Here is a 22118-nt window from a genome sequence, read left to right as displayed (position 1 = left end):
AAGTGAATTCTGAAGTCAGTATGCTACAGACCTGCAAAAATGAGAAGCAACTGAAGTTGGCTGCAACAAAGTTGGCTGCGTGGCAGGGGATTTTAAGGGACACTTGGTGATGTCCATGGCTTACAGACTTTGAGAAGTCACTGACTTCAAATGATTTGTATCCAAGAAAGAATCTTTTAATTAAACTGATATTCTTTTGTCCAATTACTTTTGCGCTCCTGAAAATGGATTAATACATTTACAAATGTCTGTAATTCCCAAAATGTTCATGCAATGCTTTTGTTGCTTTTGTTGTATCCTTTGAAATAAAGCTGAAAGTCTGTACTTCAATCACATCTTGATTATTTGATTTAAAATCCACTGCAGAGGCAAAATTACAAATATTTTCTAATTGTCCAGGTGGTTACAGAACTAACTGCATCATCTCCAGAAAGGTGCCAAATGCCACCTCAAACATCTGCCTTTACACACAGCTTCTGTTCATTATACTGTTGCTTACAAACACACCGTTCCTTCCCTTCAGCCCAATTAATGAGCAGTAACCTTTTTATCAAAATTACAAGCATTCATGAAATGACCAGATCACGTCTAAACACTAATTTTTAAGACCTGGAATTCCACCTTTTGTTTTTAGACAGGAATTCAACTGGTAACTTACTGGGAATGGTAGTATTTTTAACTCCTTATTTTTATTGTTCAATGTGCCATTTATGAAAGCGGCAAGCTAATCTCATACCTGGAGGCACATTGCAGATGCACTCTGGGTATTATGGTGTATCACTGGGTCCTTGAGAACAAAAGGATACTTTCACACATGCAAGACTGGCACTTGTAGAGCTTTTGGAGCTCCGGGGAACTGTTTAGCATCCGTGTCTCATGTCTTTCTCTAGAGCCCGCATATGGCTTTTCTATCTGAGAGAGAGAGGGGCACAGAGGTCAACTTTAACTGGCTTACAGGCTGCTGAAAAAAGACAAGTCTATCCTTAGGTTTGTCAGGGCCACATATTACTCTGTGCCGAACAGAAACTTTAAGGCTTGCAGTCTGTTTATCTGCCTGTAACGGTCACCTAGCTATCGGTTAGTCTTTGCAGTCCCATTCAGAGAGATCGCTACTATAACGCACCCCACCATTAAGACGACTTTGCTTGTTCACATTGTCACTCCAGCGTGTGCTTTCAGGTGGCGCGCTGACATGCCAGAATCGAGACGTAACACAGCATCTATCTCTATGTTGGCTCTGCTTGCATCAAAGTGAAACAACATTTTTGCTCCATTCTAGCTCTTCACCTTTCACACAGACCAGCAGATGCAGGTGCAACTGCCCCACCTTGAACACACCATGGAAAAGGGCTTCTCTGTGCTTGCCACACATAAATAGAGCTGTGCTACCATGGGCTTCTTATTGCAGAAATGTGTCTAAGATGCTTGTAGCTCACTGTGTGTTTCTCCTTTCTGCCTCCTGCTGGTAGGATCATCACAGCTCCAACAGAAAAACCTATGGGACAGCATGTGTGAGTGTGTGCCGTACTCCTGTATGTGTGTGTTTTGCACTGGTGCAGCTGGTGGGATAGAATGCAAGCACCAGTGGGGTTTCAGAGAGAGACAGATGTGTACCTACCATCTTCCTACAGCTCCGTTGCCACTTTAATGACACCGGCTCTAGTGTACATTAGATTATTAGACTCCAGAGTACAATATCCCAGACTGGATAATATTGTTTTTCCTCTGGCTGATGATGCATTACAAAAATAAGGAATGGTGTAACAGATGTCTCTCGGGGTAAAAATAATAAATCACACAGACTTGTAACACGGTCGAGAAAAAATGCGCCCACAAACACACCCACATCCATGAAACACTTCAGTGATTCATTTACTCTCTTTATTCCAACTGAGCAGCAAGCCAGGAGAGAGGAAATGAGACAGAGAAATGGAGGGGAAAAAGCAATTAGTTTGCATTTAACTTGCAAACATCATTAAGGCGTTGGTACTAATTGTGTTGTTTTAAACAGGCGAAATTTGATAATGACTTCATTAGCAACTCACTCTAATGATGACTCCTAGGGTTTAGCGAGAAAGAGGAATAAATACAGGGAGGCAACGAGTGAAGATGTGTGTATGTTTGTTCATGAAAGTGCGACGAGACAGGGGAAAGAACAAACGGACTGAGGCTGAATCACCGTTTAGACACAAAGAAAATGATACATGCAAAAAAAAAAGTCACCACCGTGGGCTGAACAGGATAAACAGAATAATAAAAGCAGAACAGATGCGGCTAAAGAGGTGTGTGTGTATGAAGGTGTTTCTAAAGCTGTGTGCGTGTCCTCTGTAATGCAGGACGCGACTGCTGGAAAAGGGAAGAGGTCTAATCCATAATAAGGTGGCTCGCTGCATGGCTGCATACATTACTGCAAACATTACTGCATCAATCAGTACTAAGCTGCAGTGTAATTTTCTGACTCCCTATTTCTCTCCCTACCTCATCACAAAGACAACACCCCATGGCTATTTCTGATGAGATTCAGAGGTGGAGAGAGGGAATGAGGGTGAGGAGGAGGGGGTGTTTATGTGGAGCAACCTCTTCTCCTCTCCTCTCCTCTCCTCTATCCAGCCCCCTGATTAATTTTCAACTAGATTGCTTGGCCGGCAGTATTATTAGCATAAAATTTCCATGGATTAAGCCCGGCTATGAAACCCTTTCATCAAGCTGCTTGTCTAACACAAAATTTCAAATCTCATTTTGTTTCTAATATCATTTTCATACTAGGGGTGTGATGAGTAGAGGGTCTAAAATGCGGATGGAGTAAGGCTGCTGACGAGGTAGTGAAGGGAAGGGGGGGGGGGGGTTTCAAAGATAAACAGAGTCATCAATCAAAATTAAAAAGAGCCCAGGGTTTGGAATGAGATCTCATACAAGCAGGCACACGTATGCACTCGTGTGTCTGCATGTGTGCAGGCCTGTATTTAACATGCAGCTGGCCTATCAGCCAAGGTGAGGGCCAGATGAATAGGTGAGGTGGTGAGTGTAGGTTTAATCTGAGCTCAGACAAAAGAAAACACGTGTCATGATCTTAATTCCTCATCCTCTGGCGGTTTATGTCACTGTTGTTTACTTCTGTGACCACGCACGGCACCGCCACACCTCTGCAAACTCTTAAAATGCCTGTCAGAGTGCTGGTGTTTGACAGCCACCACAATAAATAATTCTTGATTATAAAAATATGCAGCGCTGTCAAAGCCCCGCGTCGTACCATTAATTATGAAAAACAAGGAAGGAGAGCGGCAGGGGGTTATTTTAATAAGGATACTGAATCAATGCAATTTAATCAATCCGAGCTAATTAAAAAAAAAAACTATATTGTGAAACAATCAAGGTGTATAAACATTATTAAAATAAATGAACTGTGCTAAAAGAAGCGTGCTCTAATTAAATGATACAAATTGTCATTCCATGGTTGTAGTTAGTTTGCTGACACCTTGGAGAAAAGACTGTGACACACCCGACCAGCCTCGTGCCGTCCACTCCTTCTGCATCCTTAACACTAATCATTACACTAAGGCCATATGGTAAATCTTGCCTTGGCTAGATGGCACATTTTCTCTACATTTGGTCATTTGAAAAGAAGTGGATCATATGTGTATGTGCACCCAAAGATGGTGAACTGTCCATACACACACACATAATTATTTAGACCAGCGGTCCCCAACCTTTTTTGCGCCACGGACCGGTTTGTGCCCGACAATATTTTCACGGACCGCAGATAAATACAACAAAATAAAACTAGTACCGGTACCGAAAAAAATAAGATTTATTTACAACACACGTGAAAAGACCCAGGAAAACAGAGTTAATGAAAAAAACGATAACAAAATAACGCTAAAAACCGATAAAAACCCTGAAAACCATACATTTCACACCTGAGCCTCAACTCTCGCGGCCCGGTACCAAACAACTCCGGTCCGTGGCCCGGGGGTTGGGGACCCCTGATTTAGACAATTAAGATCATTTCACCTCATCTTTTAACTCAATGTATTTCTCTACAGGACAATTTTTTACTTTAAATTTTTTACAATCAGCATTTCTTTCAGATGGTTGAAGTGTAATAAAGAAAGTGTTATAAAAATGTGTATGAAACTATCAAAAACTGTGAGAATAAGTATGAAAAAGACAATGTAATCCCATAGTTTAATTATTCCACATATGTATGTGTTGTTGGAATAAAACTTTAAAAACAACAGTCTGTTTTTTTCACATTTTCACATACTTGTATTGACTTTCTTTGACCATAATAAAATGAAAACGGAAAAGTTGTACGCTGTTTTGCAGAGGACAATGTTCAGTTGTTATTTGAACATTGTAACGCTTAATGAACTGAAAATGCAATATTTTGTATTTCTAATTATGCTGCGTCACAACGAATGCTATGCTTCTGTGCCAAGCCGTAGAGTTTCCAATCAACCTATCAAGATGTGATTTAACACAAAAGTTTCAGTTTTAACAAAATATTGTGTTAACTGTTTGCAGCTGTTTTTAGACAGTCCTCCATTTTCAGAGGTTCAAAAATAATTAGACAAAGTAACGTCACCAAACTGTGCATTTCCTCTTTCGCTCTCCTAGGCCTTTACTGCAGCTGCCTTTAATTCGTGCTTGGTTTTGGGGTTTCTCTGCCCTACGCTTTATATTTAATAACAAAAAACACTCTATTGCTGAGAAATGCTTTTGTGTCATTATCCATTTGCACGCTAAAGCTCCGTATAGTCAGTTTTTTCGGGCCCTAGCTGAATCAGAGGAGACAGCATAGCCCTGTACCCTTCAGAATTCCTCACATCATCAATAAACACCAGTGATGTGCTTCAATAGGCAACCGTACATTCTAATATTGAGAGCTTGAAAAAAAGAAGGCAACTCGACTTCTTTAGGTTTGTGAAAATGTTTCACTTTCCATCAAACAACTGCGTATGCAGTGAAGTGAAGTGAGGAGTGTTCAGATTTCTATATGGGAGAAACCAAACAGCCACTCCGCAAACACACGGCGCAACATAGAAGAGCTTTGAGATCCCTTCCCAGGCACTTCAGCTCCCGCTCACACCTTGCCTCAGGTGACTGAATAGGTCCCGTGCTAGGTTGAGGCGAGGTCTCAGTGGTTTCACCCTCAACCCCCGGTGATGGTAAAGCCCTACACCTTTTTTCACACCAGGGCTTATGTGATGACTCACTGATCAACAGTGAGGCAACAACCCTCAGGACCAACTCCAAATGGGACAACCTTCACTACAGGTGAAATACCTGGGACTCTCCAACATTTCTTTTAGAACTGAAGCTTGGATTAGAGGTGAAATGTTTTCACCAGCCTGAAGTAGTTGCCTTCTTTTTTTCCAAGCTTTCAAGAATATATGACAAACACAGACATGTTAATGTCATAACACTGCTTCAACCATTGTTAACCCATGATATGGTATCAGGTCAAGTCTGGAGGAGGTAGGTTTTATGAATGTAACAAGATATAAACCACCTGTTACACTAAAGACCAAGAAGGTCATATTAAGAAAGAGAACACAATGCCTTTCCTGGTGGAGCTTCTCCAGTTTCTGTCCAGTTCCCATTTGCAGGATTAACATGTTCACTGAAAACTCCTACTACACTGTTTGCACTGCAATCCAAACACACAAACAAATGACTCAAGGCCACAGTGCTGCCAAAACAAACAAGTGATCAGTGAATATGATTATGGATGGGATTATGGATGGGATTATGGATGCACAGTGACACACCCATGCAGAACAGTTGCTCTTGTTATATTTAACGCTAATTGGAATTCTATGTCCATGAGCAGTTTGTGACATGGAGCTCAAGTCCGTGGTGCAGAGGCACAAACATGCGTGCCTGCTTGCCCGCACACAAGAACACACTTATTTAATGTTCAGTGATTCGTTATCACTTATCAGGAATAATTGCTGCATGTTTGTGCAACTGTGAAATTGAACAAAATCCCACTCCATATAATTAAAGAAAACACAGTGAGCACACAATAATACTGAGAGGCCAGGAGAGCGTGAAGGCACGAATACAACCAAAGGCAAACACGGCCTATTATGTTCTTTCTCTATCTGAACCTCAGACTCGGATCCAACCTGTGGAGTCTTGTCAGGGTGTTCGTGAAATGTGATTTCTTCACCTATCACTGTGTATGTTACATTACCTCAGCTGTCTGAACAAGCTCCGTTTGGAAAAAAAAAAACGTTCTCCTTCTCTTGTGTTTCTGACGCTCTTTTCATCTTTTAGCTTCCACCTACTTGTCTCACTTCCTTTCTGTCTTTTTCTGTCTGCTTGCATGAAAATGACTTCCTCTGTTGAGTCCAAGGAAACACCACATAAAGCAATTACTAACAAGCCTGATGTGCAAGCCCCTCCTTTCCCTTTGTGTAGGGCAGGGATAGAGTGGGGCCAAGTGCCCTTCAGCAAAAATGAATTTTCCAATTTCAGTTAGTTCTTCCATGAATAAATAAACAAATGAATAATTGAAAGGAGCAACATAAATAAATAACATCACAAACATTTCACCAGTACTCATAAGTATTCCGGAGATAACTTGGGCTGCATGCTAATGATAAAAACAGTACATGTAGCAGGTTGAGATGCATTATTCACCGCTCTGCTTTAAGCAAAATTATATAAATAAAAATCTTTCATGGAACTCAAAACATCTTCTCAGCATTGAAGTGACAGGCCGGTCCCATTTATAACACACAAGGACACTGTGGAAAACAAATAACTGACCAATCAGCTGCAGGCTGGAATAAAGAAATAAATAAAAAAAACTGGCAGCTGTTGATAGGTTCTCCAAGATTCCAGAAAGCTGTCGAAAGAAATAAAAGAATTCTTCCAAGTACTAAGAAAGAGGGAAAAAATTCAAAGTATTCCAACATAAATGGTGACAAGGTGAATTCTAATCCTGAACAGTTATTGAAATATTTGGACATTAAAAAAAAAAAAAAAAGCCATTTTCAGTTACTGACAGAGATCGTCTACACAGAATTGATTTATATGTGAATTCAATTCCGTGAGCAACATTGCATCAGAGGATCTGAACTGAAAGATGGTGATTTCTAGCGTAATGGTTCCATTCTTGGTTGGAAAAAGCCTCGTTTGTAAAGGCATTTCCGACCGAATCCAAGCAGCGCCACACACACTCACCAGAGAGCACAACAAATCTGTGCGTGCTATAAAAAGCCGATGTGAGATATGGAATGAGAACCCAATGCACTGATGCCATAAGCAGGTCTGGTAATAAGAACAGACTGAGGCAAGGGTTATAGAATGATAAATCATTCAAAACACAGAGTCGCAGCAGCGTGACACAGGTTGTAGCAAAGTCCTGGATTATGAATAAAAATATCTGGCTTAAAACCACCGTGTTGTTGTTGGCACAAAGGCGATTAATCACTTTTTTGAAAGAAAGTCAGATGGCGCAAAACTACTGTGAGATAATAAACACCAGTTTTGGTGGGTTTTTTGGAGACCCTGGAAATATCAGTCTGACAGAAATGTCTTACAGCAAGCTACACTTAACTGCTTTAGGAAGCCCATGGATGCAACTTGTGGCCTTCGAGCACAAGGAAAAAACAAGTCAGCTGACCTTGCGATTACCTTTTTTGCTATTTATTTCATATGGGTATGTCCAGAGTTTCCTAATAACTCTGTTAAGTTTGTCAAAGTTTCAAGCAGTTTCATGTGTACCGGTACATAAAAAATAAATAAATAAATAAATAGCGAATAATGTCAGGATATAAACTAAGTGAATAGTTAGTGTCCAACTAATGCACTCAGTAAACTAAGTCCAGATCAATTCTGGCTCATTCTGCTAATGTCCTACTCAACAGAAAAAGTGGTGCGAATCACATGAAAGCGGTCTTGAATGAGGATTTAAACACAGATTACCAATCTTAATGCGTTAGAATAAAGAACAGCACATCAGCAAACACGGTGGGAGGATGGCCTTTGTCCTCTGTGTGACTCGTTTCTATAAAGCTCATTAAGGGATACTGTTAACATGCTTCCTAAGCACAAACTGTTAATTAAAAACACAGGGCTAATATGCATTTTAACACCACACTTTTGAATGCCACGGAGGGGGAAAAAAAAATCTAATTTTCTCCATGGTTCTGCTGATTGCAGGCTGAAGCGTTGCTGAAGTTAATTACAACCCTGTGATCTGATGTGATGAAGGGGTGACTGCACGGCACGCTGCCACAAGCTCTCCTCCCTCCACCCCACGACTGCAATCACCCTGAGTCTGCTCATCGTTATTGCATTACCACAATACCCATCTCATCCAGACTGAAGGTTCTGCCCTGTTGTTATCTCCTTTTTGTCTCTTTCTCTCACAGTCTTCATCTCTGTCACTAACATGTCCTACAGTCAGGGGTCACAAGGTTTAGGCTCTTGCAGACACAAGTCAATGCAAGAGATATTTTTTTAATCCTGCAGCTTCCTCCGTATTTAGTTCACAGTTATCTTTCACAATCTAGCAAGTTGGGCTAAAAAACCTGAAAACATGAAGGAGTTTACAATACAATACAATAACAATGCGGCTGTTAGGTGGTGTCTCGAGCCTAAATCTGTCTACAGACGTCCATAGTCTGTGAACTGTGCTGCCCTCACGTCACAGTGTGCTGCTGCGACATTAAAACAACATGTCTGTAACAGGTCTGATAAGTTTTCACTAAAAGACAGTCAGGGGGGGGGGGGGGGGGGGGGGGGGGTTATGAAGTGACAAACTCACACAGTGACAGGATCAGCCCATAAAAGTCCATGCGAATGAAATGAACGAGTGTTTGCTGGGTGTGAAAATATACTACGGCACACACCTCTGTAGACCCTTCTATTAATCAACCTGTCCACACTTTGTTTTGAGAGTAATCTCGTCCAACCACCAGAGAAGCACTCAGCAGTAAGTGGCGCTTGGCTGTGCTTTGAAGGCCGTGGTTTATTGCCATCCCAAAGCACGGCAAGACTGTGTTGTAAAAACACATCATCTCAGGGCTCAACACTTGCCTCCAGTTATGCACTTCACACGTGGTGATCTAGCGTGGGGCCTGAAGAACTCCTACACCATTCCTGCCCTTAGCGGTGCTGTCACAGTTAGATATGTAATAAGCCTTCATTCGTTTCCAATACAAAACAGACAATCCTACTTATCATCACCTTTGTAAGGTCAGCTCAGATCTAGCTCACTTATCTTAATAGGGACGATTAGGTTTTGTTTGTTTTTTTTACCTCAATTATGCCAAAAAACAAAGGTGAAATTCCTGAAAATTTCCTCTATCGACGTTAAAACCTACTGAGGTGACTTGAGTGTGGAGTCGAAGTGGTCACCTTCGACTCCAGAAACAGACTTCTTTGGAAGTATCAGAGTCACAGAGTCATTCAGTGTGTGTCTGTGCACAGGTGTTTCTTAATGTTTGTAATCTAAGGGCCAGACATTGCCCTTCAAGCATTTGACACAAAGCTGGGTCAAACACAGCAAAAGATATATGCAAATTTTCTATTAATTTATTTTATTATGTGAGAGATCAAGGCTCATCATTATCAGAACCTAGTGGCATACTTTGAGCCTTTTCAACAATTTTATTTGTTACCAAGGTTTTTCTGCATTGAACAAGTGTCAAGGCAGGGACACCATTCCTTCGAACATACTCTCTCCTCTTAACAAGAGTGAAAGGCACCTTACTCCACAAAAATCAAGTGCCTCTTCTCACGACTTGACATCCTCAAGAGTGCCCTCTTTTAATATTTTAATAATAGGATCAAGAGTGCAAACAAAATTCAAAGCAAATAAAGTGCTAAAATATTTACAATGACACTGTGCTGTGTGGTGGGAGAGTACAGACAAGCTGGGTGTGGAGGATGGAGTGCTGAGATAAAGCTCAGCGCAAATATGTCCATCTCTGTAATACAGAGCAGCCAGGGGCTAATGAACATTAGCCACCAGTTCATTCCTGACATTAAAGAGCCTACTGTTTTAGGAAAATAAGGCTGGGCTGACCGCAGACACAGAGTTTTAACACAAGAGAATATATAATACTGACCTGACATTTCAAATCAAGTTAAATTTCATGCTGGAAGGAGTGAAGCACCCTGTCAGATGTTGTTGGCGAAACATAATGGAGGTCTGAAGAATAGTTTGCTGTTAAACTTCCTATCTTTCACATCCTTGACAGCGGAGATTATTTTGTACCAAAGTGCAACAATGTACGTCTGAATGCAACATCCGACCTTCAAGGATGCAAAGCTTAAATGTTTCTGAATGTACCACTGATGAAAAGAGCCTCCGACCACTGGCTTATAGGTGACACAGCTGCAGTTCCTCTTAAAGCAGAAATACTATTATGTTCTCAAAAGGAGGAGGTCTTTGGGTTAAGGCTTGAAGGTCCATAGCACTCCTAGCCTTTTTCTAGATATCCTATTAAAGATCAACCAAAAGAAATGATTAACTGAGGGTAAAGGTACACATGAGCACTTGTACATAGTGGCAAAGCCTTTGCTCTCTACTGAGGAAAACAGTCACGCGAGTGTATGTGTATTCACATATGAGTGTGCTTTCGGTCAATAGGAGGGCCAGCGACCTTTCTTTGCACCACTTGCCTCTCATCCTCCAGCAGTATCTTTGGCCCGTCTAGCTCCACCTGTAGCTCAGAAATCTCGTCTTTGTTCTGCCTCTTTTGCTTCCTTCTGCACAACAACACAGACAGGAGAGAGGGAGCAAAGGTGAGGCGTGCGGGGAATTGAAGCTGTCTGTTTTTAAAGGTGTCAGCACACCTAACTTTTGCATAATACATATCACACCTCAGAGATGATCCATTAGCAGGTTACAGCAAAAGAGCCGAGCAATAAACTGATGAGATATGGCTCCAACAGACACACAAACGCGTCACACACAAATACACACACACACACAATATCCTCCATTTTTAGAGCCAGATGAGAGGGTGGGATTGTCCCTGCGGTGTAGCCTCGTGTGTGGCTGCATTTAAAACCACTTTTACTTCTGGGCTCTGACCCTACACTGCCTCCAGAGAAAGTGCAAAAGACAAAGTGTGCGATAGAAGGAAAAAAGAGAGAAATAGAGCAAAAGATGAAGACAGAGAGAGAGCCAGACTGAAAAAGGGAAAAAGCAAGCCACCACACCCCTCTGTACTTCCAGACACTGATTTATAATTTTAATATCTCTAATTTCCACAGCAGTGCCCATTTTCCAAATGTCATTTTCCAATTTATGTCAAACCGTGTGACCATTTTTCTTAATACAGCTTATGACAAGCTCGGTGGCAAGGCGGATATGCAATTCAGATTGAGTGTTTTACAGGCACAGCAGCAGACACACTAGGGTGTTTGTGTGTTTATCTTTATCAGTGTCTGCTCAGTATTTTGAAGGGGAAGCACTGAGAGCGTTATACACTCGGGAAAAATTGGGTTTGCTACAAAATATGTGCCTTCGGGGAAGAAAACCATAATTCTGCCATAAATCTAATTATTACAGTTATCATAATAAGAATTATGATGGTGGCAATGATAATGTATTAAAATATGCATTAACGTTAAGAGCTTGAAATGGAATGTGGGCTGGCTTTATGGCCGTTACATGAATATTGATGTTAATTAAAACAGAACCTCTCTTTTTATGTAACACTCCATCTTGTTGTAATGGTAAGAGTTGTACATGGTGGCGAGTCGGATGGAGATGAAGTCATTACTGGCTGGTTTGCCCCACAGAGGCAGTCTGGAGCTCCTCTTTGATGTGCTAGGGTCTTTCCAGGCAACCTCTAATCTCTGTGTGTTAATCTGGATTTTCCCATCATACGTTGAAGACTGCAACTGAACATTAACGGTTGGGTGAAAAAACCCTCAAAAGCAAAACTAACTTTTCTCGAGGTTGGTCACAAAAATTGCTGCAAAATATTTAAGCAGCCACACGCATGATTTTCAATGTTTTGATATAACATTTAGCAGTTTTAATGATGGCTACGTCACTGATCTATGAGCCATTCAAGCATTTAACTGAAGAGATGAACCAGTGTTGTGTCTCCACACAAAACAACTCTACTGTTTTGTTGTAAGCAGTCTGTCAAAGAAAAAAAACAAAACACAAACTGGTTCATGTTTCTTTAACCGCCACAAATGAAAGAATATGAGGTATAAAAAAAGAACTCCCAAAGAACTATTACTTGAAAACTTGGCATGTCTTGGCTTTGAGTTCAGTCTGTTCTTAAAGAAACTGAGGGGATTGGACAAGTGTCAGGCTTAAATCAATCCATCTATAGCAGATTAACAGTATCTGAAAGTCATGTTGTTAAGAAAGAGGAAAAAATCCAAATGCAAAAAGACCTGATACAGGACCAGAGGGTTTATCTGACCCTTCAGATGATCCATTTACTCTTCACTGATGCCTCATCAGAAATGGTCTCAGTGGAAGGGTTGCTATTTCCATTCTTAAGGAAGGAAGCAAGTAAAGGCTCAGGCCAAATTACACAAGAAATGTAGGTCTCATGGATTGATAAATCCAGATATGAAGTTTTCAGTTTGTAATCATTATTAATATATATACAGAGAGGAGGTTAGGAGATAAGTACAACAGTGAGTATCTACAGACATCTATAAAACACCGCTCTGTCTTGGTTTTCGGTGCATTTCAGTCAGTAGTTTTAGAGATCTTGCGACTGTCAGATTTGATTCACCATGTAGCACCATCTAAACACCATCTGATTTATAAAGGCTTCATTTGTAAGTATAACAATGATCCCAAACCTGGATAAAAAGTCATGGATTGGCCTCCCCACAGCCCAGACCTCAGTATTACTGAAGCAGTGTGGGATCATCTTCAAGGAGAACAGAACAAAAGGCAGACAACATCCAAAGAAGCGCTTTGAATGCCCTTCAAGAAGCCCAAATAATTATTTCTGACTACAAGAAAGCTTGGCTAAGAGAGGCTGTGCTCATCGTACCACACATTGACTTTCGGGCATTTTAAAATTGTATGTTTTAAGAAATTGAGCTATATATTTTCCTGGGTGGCTCAGGAAATATTCACAGGTGTGTAGGTCTAGAAAGTCAATCCCATTTAATAACTGTTTTATATGCATTTTATGTTTTAACAATAATTCTGGGTTTTTATGGTAATAGTTTTAGTTTTAGCAGTTTTAATACTTTCTGCTTTTTCTAGTTGTCTTACTTTCTTTAATTGCATGTACTTCTTTGACTTTATATAATTAAAGAAATTCCTTCTCTATTTTCTAGCCACCCTTAAACCCACTAAACTGTGAATTAAAACACAATTTCATGTTGGGGTGTATAGTGAATATTAATATACTGTATGCAAAATAAATGTGCTTACTGCCAGCTGCTTGTTGGTAAATTGACATGCGTGTGAAAAAAGGACATTTAGTGAGCAGAAATAAATAAAATTTCTTCATTACGTCTCATAATTCCTTCAAATGGTCTTGCAGTTTTGATACGTCATGTAATGATGTACTGGTACTTCCATTAAATGATAAAGGAGAAAGTAAATTGCTTTTATAATAAAACCAACTTGGGGAATCTGTAACAACAGTGTAAAGAGGCCACAAGACAATTAAATGCTTATGAGAATTACCTCATTAAGGTTGACATTCTCCACATCCAAGACTACTTGTATATACATTCCTTGAAATGACACCTGACTCCAGGCTGGTGGCTCCTCAGTGTTGCTGGGTTAAAGACAAGCCCAAACAACAGTTCTTGATCAGTCTACAAAAGCCAAAGAACTGCTGTGGCTTCAAGCATGTTTAAAAGCATTAATAATAGGTGGGATCTAAGTAATAGAATAAGGACTTTCTATGGCATTGTGGTGTTACGATCTGCTTATGGTAATCTAAACAGTCTCACCTCTATCCCTCATCTCCCCTCTGAGCCAAACACTTATCGACTCTCTGAGTAGAGGCCCGCCAGCACATGTTCCCAACTATTGAAAAAAAAAGGGTAAAAATAACAGGAACAAGTTGTCGGAAATGAAATTTCAATTCATCCAGTCCCTTTATACACTGGTGCGAGAGCCTGTCGTTGAGAGGGAGGGATCAATAGTGTTTAGACAGCGGGGCAGATTTTCTAAGCGCTGGATCAATAGGAAGGAGAGAGGAAAAAATACCCTGGCTTTTCTCTGGCTGTTGTAGTAAATACGAACAAATCAGTGGCCTTAGGCTAAATGGATTGACCAGCTGTTTCCGAGTTCTGTGTTGTAAATAAAGATCCATTCTGAGGTGCGTAACTGAGGCTCAAAGGCAAAAGTGTCACTATTCAGGTTGGGCCTGCACAGGTTGTGCTGGACCACACAAGTGTCCTGATCAGAAGGTGAGGAAGGCCAGGGAACAGAGGACAAGCCAGAGAGCCGAGGACAGCGAATCACAATAACTTATTAGGGTGGCTCAAACAACCTTTCATACGATTTAAACTTCAATAATTACATACACGGGGAGAACATAGTTACTTTCTTTCTTTATTTTATACATCTGGTTAAGTTTGAAATGTCCAACTTTTGCCACTTTTTATCTAGACCTTCACTGCATTACATAGCACTGAAGTGGGAGGCATTTTTCCACATGTGTTGCACATTTTATTGCCTTCTGAGAAGCATAGCAATACTCCGCTTCACTAATTTGAAATTCTATTGGTGCATTTACTCTTCCTTTCAATCACAAATAAATGTGGGAATGGCAATTTTATTTCTAAAGCACATTTTATTACAAACAAGCTCAGAAGACGTGAAATTTTTACCTCTACTTGCATGTGCCAGCGTCTCTCTCCCATCCGGTAATAAACATTGTACTGCTTCTGCAATGGAAATAGAACATATATTTATAACACAAGTACATAAATATAATCCAAACACCACACAAGTTTGTTGCACTCGTTGGTTTAGCTCTAGAGACAGTGCGGCCATTTTTTATTTATTCATTCATTTATTTAACTGTAGGATCAACAACTACTCGTCCTACATCATTTTACTTACATAATGAAATAAATAAATAACACAGTACTAGTTCTTAATATTATTTTGCAAACCAATAAGTTTAAGCAGGTGTACTGTTTCAAGCTGTATATTCACATTTCCTAGGACATTTACATTTCAGTTTCAATAAAAACGGGTGTTATGCAACTTTGTAACACTGATGATATAAAATGGAGACAGAAAGCAGCACTTCTACAAAAAAAAAAAAATCACCATTATGCTTTGCAAGTATATGACTAACAAAGAGTGACAGAAGAAAACATAAAAACACAATATTTCGACTGATTAAAATAAAAGCTACTACATGAGGAATGTACAGACTGGTTCATGACCTAGGCATCTATGGCAGGTTAAATATCTCCACCAATATACTGAGCTAATCAAGGGGGTGAGATCCTGACAGGATGACTGATGGCCCGATTGCTTTGCACCACCTCTGGACTTATTAAAGAAAAACACCACAGGCCATGCTTTCACAAAACTCATTGGTCAACCACAGTGGAGAAAGTGATGGGTGAAATTCATCACTAAAAACTATCGAGCCCAAACAAAACACACATTGGGGCACAGAACTACACAAGAACCTCTGGTCATCAGGGTACTGATTGCCTTCAGACTCGGGGAGAAGACACTTTAAAGGACATGAGTGTAGGGAAAAGGATGGCTGCCGAGTCTCGCCGCAGGGTTCACAAGGAAAAATAGAAGAAAGAATTCTTAGACTTTGCTCTGCAGCACTTGGAAACACCATTCGTTCCTCAGAAGAAATGTGGCTCAAATTCCCTTCCTCCAAACATTTTCTTATGCTCAGAAGAGTAACTGTTGAAACTTTATCAAACCGACGCCTGGAGAAAGGAAACCATATATAACCACATTCTCTTTCACTACACCAATCATATTGTTTACTAAGGTATCTTTTTACTGTAAGAAATGCACAAAGACATCACAGAAAACATGCTGTAGAACCGCTGGAACGTAACAGTCACACAATCTTCACGAGAATACATAAACAGAGCAGCTAGACATGTTGTACAACTCATTTGAGGGTAATTTCACAGTGTAATTGAGGCTTTGTGTGTATATGCGCCTGTTTGCAAGTGCTGCCTTTCACTGATTAAGGTGACCTTAGATTGTGCACTTACCGAATCTCGGGCTGAGCAGCAGAGGTTAGAGCACAACTCATTGGCTTCCTGAACACATTACCTTAATGATGCCATTCCTCACGCCTCCATTTCAACACATTTAGAGATGGAGCAGTTACATCGTCTATTAAGACATTCAAATGTCTCCCCTAGCTATTTACCCACTGCTCGAGCACAAAAGGGTAGCCCGAATTAACTGTGACAGCGCTGACTCGTTTCCCTTTCCAAACAGACAAAATACATAGAAAAAGTCATCATGCGGGAAAGGTCATTAAAAATTTAGATTACAGCTTCCTTGCTTTCCCGAAAACCCTTGTCTTTCTCTGCCTGTTAATGGGATTGTTTTAATATTAAAGTGTTCATTATGACAGATTGTGAGGCTGACTCTCAATGCTGCTTGTTTTCCTGTTCCTGGCATGTGATCAAACCTCATTTACCCGACTGGGGGATTGAATGAAATGTGCGATTATTAACCCTGTGTCTGCCTCTGGAGGAGGGGGTGGATGTTTGCCTCCTACACATTTTATCTTTTGGTGCACCTGAGTTTAAGCTGTTGCCGTTTCCTCTGTTCTGTGAATATTTGTGAAAGATTTTTTTTTTTAAAAATGCTTTTAAACACACAAAATGCATATAAAGTCTGCCAGAAATGTATTTTTCTTCTTCAGTTCTTGTGGAGGTTACTGTCCAATGAGCAGCACATCCCCAGTGAGTGGTCTTTAATGTGCTCATGCCCCAGCAGACTACCTGCTCCATATTCTGGCCCGAGTAAGCAGCTTCCCCCTCCTGTTTTGAGGTATTTGGGGGTATTTTTGGGAGGAGACAAGGGCTATTGAAAGTGTTTATGTTCCTGGCTTGTACAGAGGGGTCTAATGTGTAACACAGAGCACTTCAGTATTCAGACGCCTGGGGCTATTCTCTAAGTGGTCTTTACTTTGAAAACACAGGTGCCCTCCAGGGCTTGATGAGTGGTTGTTGTGTGCATGTGTGTCCATGTATGAGGAAGCAGTAAGCTGGGAGGGCAGATAAAGGGGCCGCACTGTTTTATCCATACATCATCACTCCATGTTATAATTTGATTCAGTATGGTGGTCTTGCAGAAAGCCCTATGCTATTATCTTTAATAATGCAAGAAGGGATTAGGTACTCACTCTCTTCTGATAAATACAGACAAATCAGTTAATTCCACTGACACTCCCCACCAACTGCCACAACGCATGCACCAGTCCAACTCTCTGATTTGTTTTCTTTTGCTCTATAAAGCAGAATAGTTTAGTTTTTATGTCCTCCTCTAAACCAAAACCATACAGTGCACAAAAGATTTGTTATTGTTACAGAAAACTGTAACATAACTTAGATTTTGATATTTGAAAATCTAATGAGGTCTGGAGGGATCTCATAAATTAGAAAAATAAAGCTGCGCATGCTTCGCTGGTGCCGTTGCATAAAGAAACAGCAACATTTTTCATAAAATTAATAGGAGAGGTTTGACACGTCTCTCGCTATAATTACCAGTCAGGCAACCATGACCAACCAAGAAAATGCATTTTATGCCATACTGTAATATAAACATGCAGCTGTCGTGTAAATACAGCATGACTGCACACATATTCTGACAGTGCCCTAGCGGAAAAGTAGTTTAAATGAGGATAATGAAACAAAATATGAGTTGGCTATGCATTTCACAGAGTTTATGGTGTCAGTGGGTGCAATGCTGATGGAAAGGCCTCATGGCCATTTTAAAGGCAATAGACCACTTAGCAGATCTCAGCTGGTCCTGATGCCGGCAACCTTGATAATGAGGAGCAGCTGGAGCAACAGTCATTAGACCTAGCCATCTCCACCTTCAGGAACTATCTTTTATTTCCATAAAACCTTTTATCCATTTCTGTCGCTGCTGCTATACTGTCTAACACCGACCCAGGGCCATTAATGACTACAGCAGTATAGTAAATGTCATTACATAGCTTGTCTCATCAATACTTCTAAAAACAGAACATCAATGGCAAAAAGAGGCAGAGCAGATATAATATGTTTCTGGTGGTGTCACAATCTTGTAGGTCTAATTAAGCTGGAGTTCAGCAGAAAGGCAGCATGAGAGGAGAAGAGGGAAGGAGAGGGTGACCCAATTAAAACCAAATCGAAACTCAGATTCACTCTTCAGTGTGGCTCACGCACAGACTGAGTGGGAATCTGTGAAAACAAGGAGAACAAGCTTTATTAGTCCCTAAAAAGCTCTGTTGCTACATTAATATTCCAGTCTAATGAAAGCTTAGTTTTCCCCATTTCCCTACACTTGCCTGTCAGTGTTCAGTTCATAAATATTTTCTTATTATGATCGTGACGGGGTTTTTTTTCCCCAGATATGAAAAAAATAAATAAAATTCAGAGCCAATTATCAGAATGACAGGTGAAATGGGAGCGTGCTGAGAAGAAATGAAGGGTTGCCATGGTGATATAGCAAAGAATCATAGTGGATACTGTATGTGTGGTCACGTGACCGATGTCTGGCTGAACTGCAGCTACGCTCGGGCCCCTGCACACCAAAGGACACTTAACCTCAATCGCTGGTAGCAATCACAGGCCGATCAAACTGAATTTATTGGCTATTTCTGTCTCCGGGTCAGACCGCCGTAGTGCCTGCAGACTCGACCGCATCCAAATTCAGAACGTTCTCAAACCTTTCGACTAATGACAGCTTTAGAGGGCTGGGTACAGAGCTAAGGCATGTTCATGTATGCATTTATAGAATCTCCATGAGGAAAAAAAAAGTCATCTGAGTTTTTATATAAATCACAAAAACCTCTGCAGAGATGTAAACTATAAAATTATGGTTATGGTTTTGATGGAGTTACATTTAGGTAAAAAGAGAAAGGCTTTTGTCGGTGAATTTTGTAAAAATATCTGTATGTTCTGATTTAAGAGACTACAGTCCTGAGATAAAGTATTTGCTGTATTTCTGAGTTTGTCACACTTAAATGTTTCAGATGATCAGAAAATTCTGATATCAGACAAAGAAAACATGAGTAAATACAAAAGCTGGTTTATAAATGAAGATTTCATTTATTAAGGGGAAAAAGTTATCCAAACTTTCCTGGCCCTGTGTCAAAAAGTAACTGCCCCCTAAACCTAACAACTGGTTTTGCCACTCTTGGCAGCAAAAAGTGCAACAAAGAGTTTGGCAGCGCGTTATTCACATTGCTGTGGGGGAATTTTAGCCCACTCTTATTTGGAGACTTGCTTAAATTTGGCCACATTGGAGGGTTGTAAAGTATGAAGAGCCTGTTTAAGGTCACGCCTAATCATCTCAATCAGATTCAAATCTGAGCTAGACTACTCTAAAACCTTCTTTTTGTTTTTTTAGCCACCAGAGGCAGACCTGCTTCAGATCAGTGTCCAACTGGAGAACGCAAGTGAGTTTGAGCTTCAAGGCACAAACTGATAGCCAAATGTCTCCTTTAGGATTTCCTGATAGAGAGCAAAATTCATCAATTACGGAAAGTCGTCTCCTTCTTGAAGCAGCAAAGCAGCTCCAGACCATCACACTTCCACCACCGTGTTTGACTACTGGTATGACGTTCTTTATATGAAAATAAATTAACTGTAATTAACCACATTTTTTTTGAAAGCTGAGTTCAATTCCACTAGCCAAATCTACACCTGCTTACTACCAGACCAGTTGAATCAACTAATCACTTAAACAGATCCTCTCAGACAAAAAGGAAGAAGGCTAAAAGATCTAAAAAAAAAAACCTAAAAAAAACCCCAACACATCATCCTATGATCTAAAGAAACTCCAGAAAACACGAGAAACAAAGTTACTGACATCTATCATTGTTGAAAGGGATATAAAGCCATTTTCAGGGCTTTGTGACTCCAGCGAATCACAGTGAAAGCCTTTATCTACGAATGGAAAAAACTTGGAACAGGGGTAAATCTTCCCAGGAGTCGCTGGCCTACATTTATGCACAAATGACTCACCCAGGAGGTCACAAACAAAACCAGAACAACATTTAAAGAACAGCAGGCCTCACTGGTCTGAGTTAAGGTCGGTGTTCAACAATTAGAGAGAGATTGGGGCAGCAACGGCATCCATGGGAGAGCTCCAAGGTGAAACCCACTGCTGACCAAAAAGAAAACAAAGGCTCGTATCACATAAATAAAAACAATAAATTTAGGAAAATATTCTGTGGACTTACAAGACAAAGGTTAACCTTTTGTTGAAGGCTTGAGTCCTGTTACATCTGGCATAAAAATGACACAGCATTTCATAAAAAGAACATCATACCAACAGTCAACACGGTGGTGGTAGTGTGATGGTCTGGAGTTTCTTAAGACCAACACGGCTAACTGATGGAACCATAAATTTTGCTCTCTAACAGAAAGGTTTTGGAGTGGTGCATTCAAAGCCCAGAGTTAAATCATATTTACTCGTATTTAATTGACCTTAAATAGGTCGTTCGTAGTTGAAAAACCTGAAATAAAACAATTCTGCAAAGAAAAGTGGGGTAAAATTCCTCCACAGTGATGTGAAATATTCATTGCGGTTCTTGCTGCCAAGGATCACACAACCAGTTATTAGGTTTAGGGGGCAATTACTTTTGATACAGGGTCAGGTAGGTTTAGTTTGAGCTTTTTGTCCTTAATAAATGAAATCATTGTTTAAAAACTGCACTTTATATTCACTAAGATCATCCCTGTCTAATATTGGAATTAGTTTGATGATCTGAAACATGTGTGACAAATATGCAAAGACATCAGGAAGGGGCAACTACTTTATCACAGCACTGAATATATGTGTGTATTTGTGAACTGTGTCCCACTCTGTGATCCCCTTATTAAGAATACAAACCTCTATGCATGGACAAGGATTAATATTTGAGAATGTGTAAAATGGAATTGGAAATGAAATGACTTGGATCAAAAGTTAATTAAGAAGCACCTTGCACAAATATATCTTTTTAGATTGCGCCTGCTCTAACGGTGCTTTAGCATGTAAGGCTTAAACCAGTCTAACTGAACCAGTCACCAGCAGACTTGCATTAAAACTGCTCTAAAACTAGAACAGAACCACATGCTGGTGTTTCAGTCTTTGTATCTGCCTCAATGGAAAGACAAAGTCTGCTTGAGGATGCACTTAAAGTGCTATTTTTTCATACTGAATCACTTAATACAAAGGAAAAGAGTGAAGCTCAGAAGCAGCGTGGTAGGTTTTTAAAAATAACTCATTATTACCATATTTATAATTTTAGAATATGTATGCACTTTATTAAAAGTCATTCAAAAGTGAAATTCAACATACAGAAATGCAGATGTGCCACTGATAATGATGCCAGAGTGAAGTGTGTGGAACAGAAATTATACAAATAAATGAATAAAAAAAAATCATCCAACCAGAGCAATTATGGATCTAATCAGAGCTTTCTGCATGAAGGTACAGTTCTCCTATCTCGCTCCCATTTGCATCATAACACAGTGTGCAATATTAATTTCCGAGTTTACTGCTTATTGGAAGTGCAAACTATGAAAGCCATTAAGGCTCCAAATAGGAAAGCAATTTGCTGTCACATGGATTCGGCTCTATTAAAAAGAAAAATCTTGTTAACCATTTGGAATTAGAGTCATTTGGCAAAAGGCATTCTGCAGCACTCCAGTAAAATAAGTAATTATGCTTCTCTTCCTTCTGTCCCTCTCTTTCATTTGCACAGGCAAGGTGGGGAGCGGTGGATGGGGAGAGCGACTGGATGCAAAGGTAATTAAACTTGTTGGCTATCTGTTTGGATAATGTAAGGATCAGGCCAGTTGAGAGCCTTGGAGGCAAAAGCAAGATGAGAAACACATCTATTTTTCTTTTTCAGTCTGCCAGCCCCCAGGTTTACTTTCGTCTGGTCCATATATCACCTATCCCACAATCTAAGCAGGCAAGCAGCCATTAAGAAGAA

At 40.2% G+C, this 22118-nt stretch overlaps 1 protein-coding gene across 9 annotated transcripts in view; it reads right to left on the bottom strand.

Moving 5' to 3' along the window:
- LOC101476772 (uncharacterized) overlaps window positions 1–22118 on the bottom strand; it is a 144401-nt gene that overhangs the window by 28444 nt on the left and 93839 nt on the right. For 6 of the 9 annotated variants that reach the window (XM_076882880.1, XM_076882888.1, XM_076882875.1 and 3 more), the window contains one exon: window positions 14806–14862. In XM_076882880.1, coding sequence (XP_076738995.1) covers window positions 14806–14862 — 57 coding nt within the window. Of the gene's footprint in view, window positions 1–10599; window positions 10732–13648; window positions 13743–13920; window positions 13997–14805; window positions 14863–22118 lie in introns of those variants that run through there. The other 3 variants (XM_076882892.1, XM_076882897.1, XM_076882886.1) reach the window with 2 other exon arrangements.

The sequence above is a fragment of the Maylandia zebra genome, linkage group LG1 (genome assembly GCF_041146795.1).
Source record: "Maylandia zebra isolate NMK-2024a linkage group LG1, Mzebra_GT3a, whole genome shotgun sequence".
Lineage (NCBI taxonomy): Eukaryota > Metazoa > Chordata > Actinopteri > Cichliformes > Cichlidae > Maylandia > Maylandia zebra.
The sequence above is the reverse complement of the archived record's forward strand: the minus strand, read 5'-3'. Positions and strand labels throughout refer to the sequence as shown.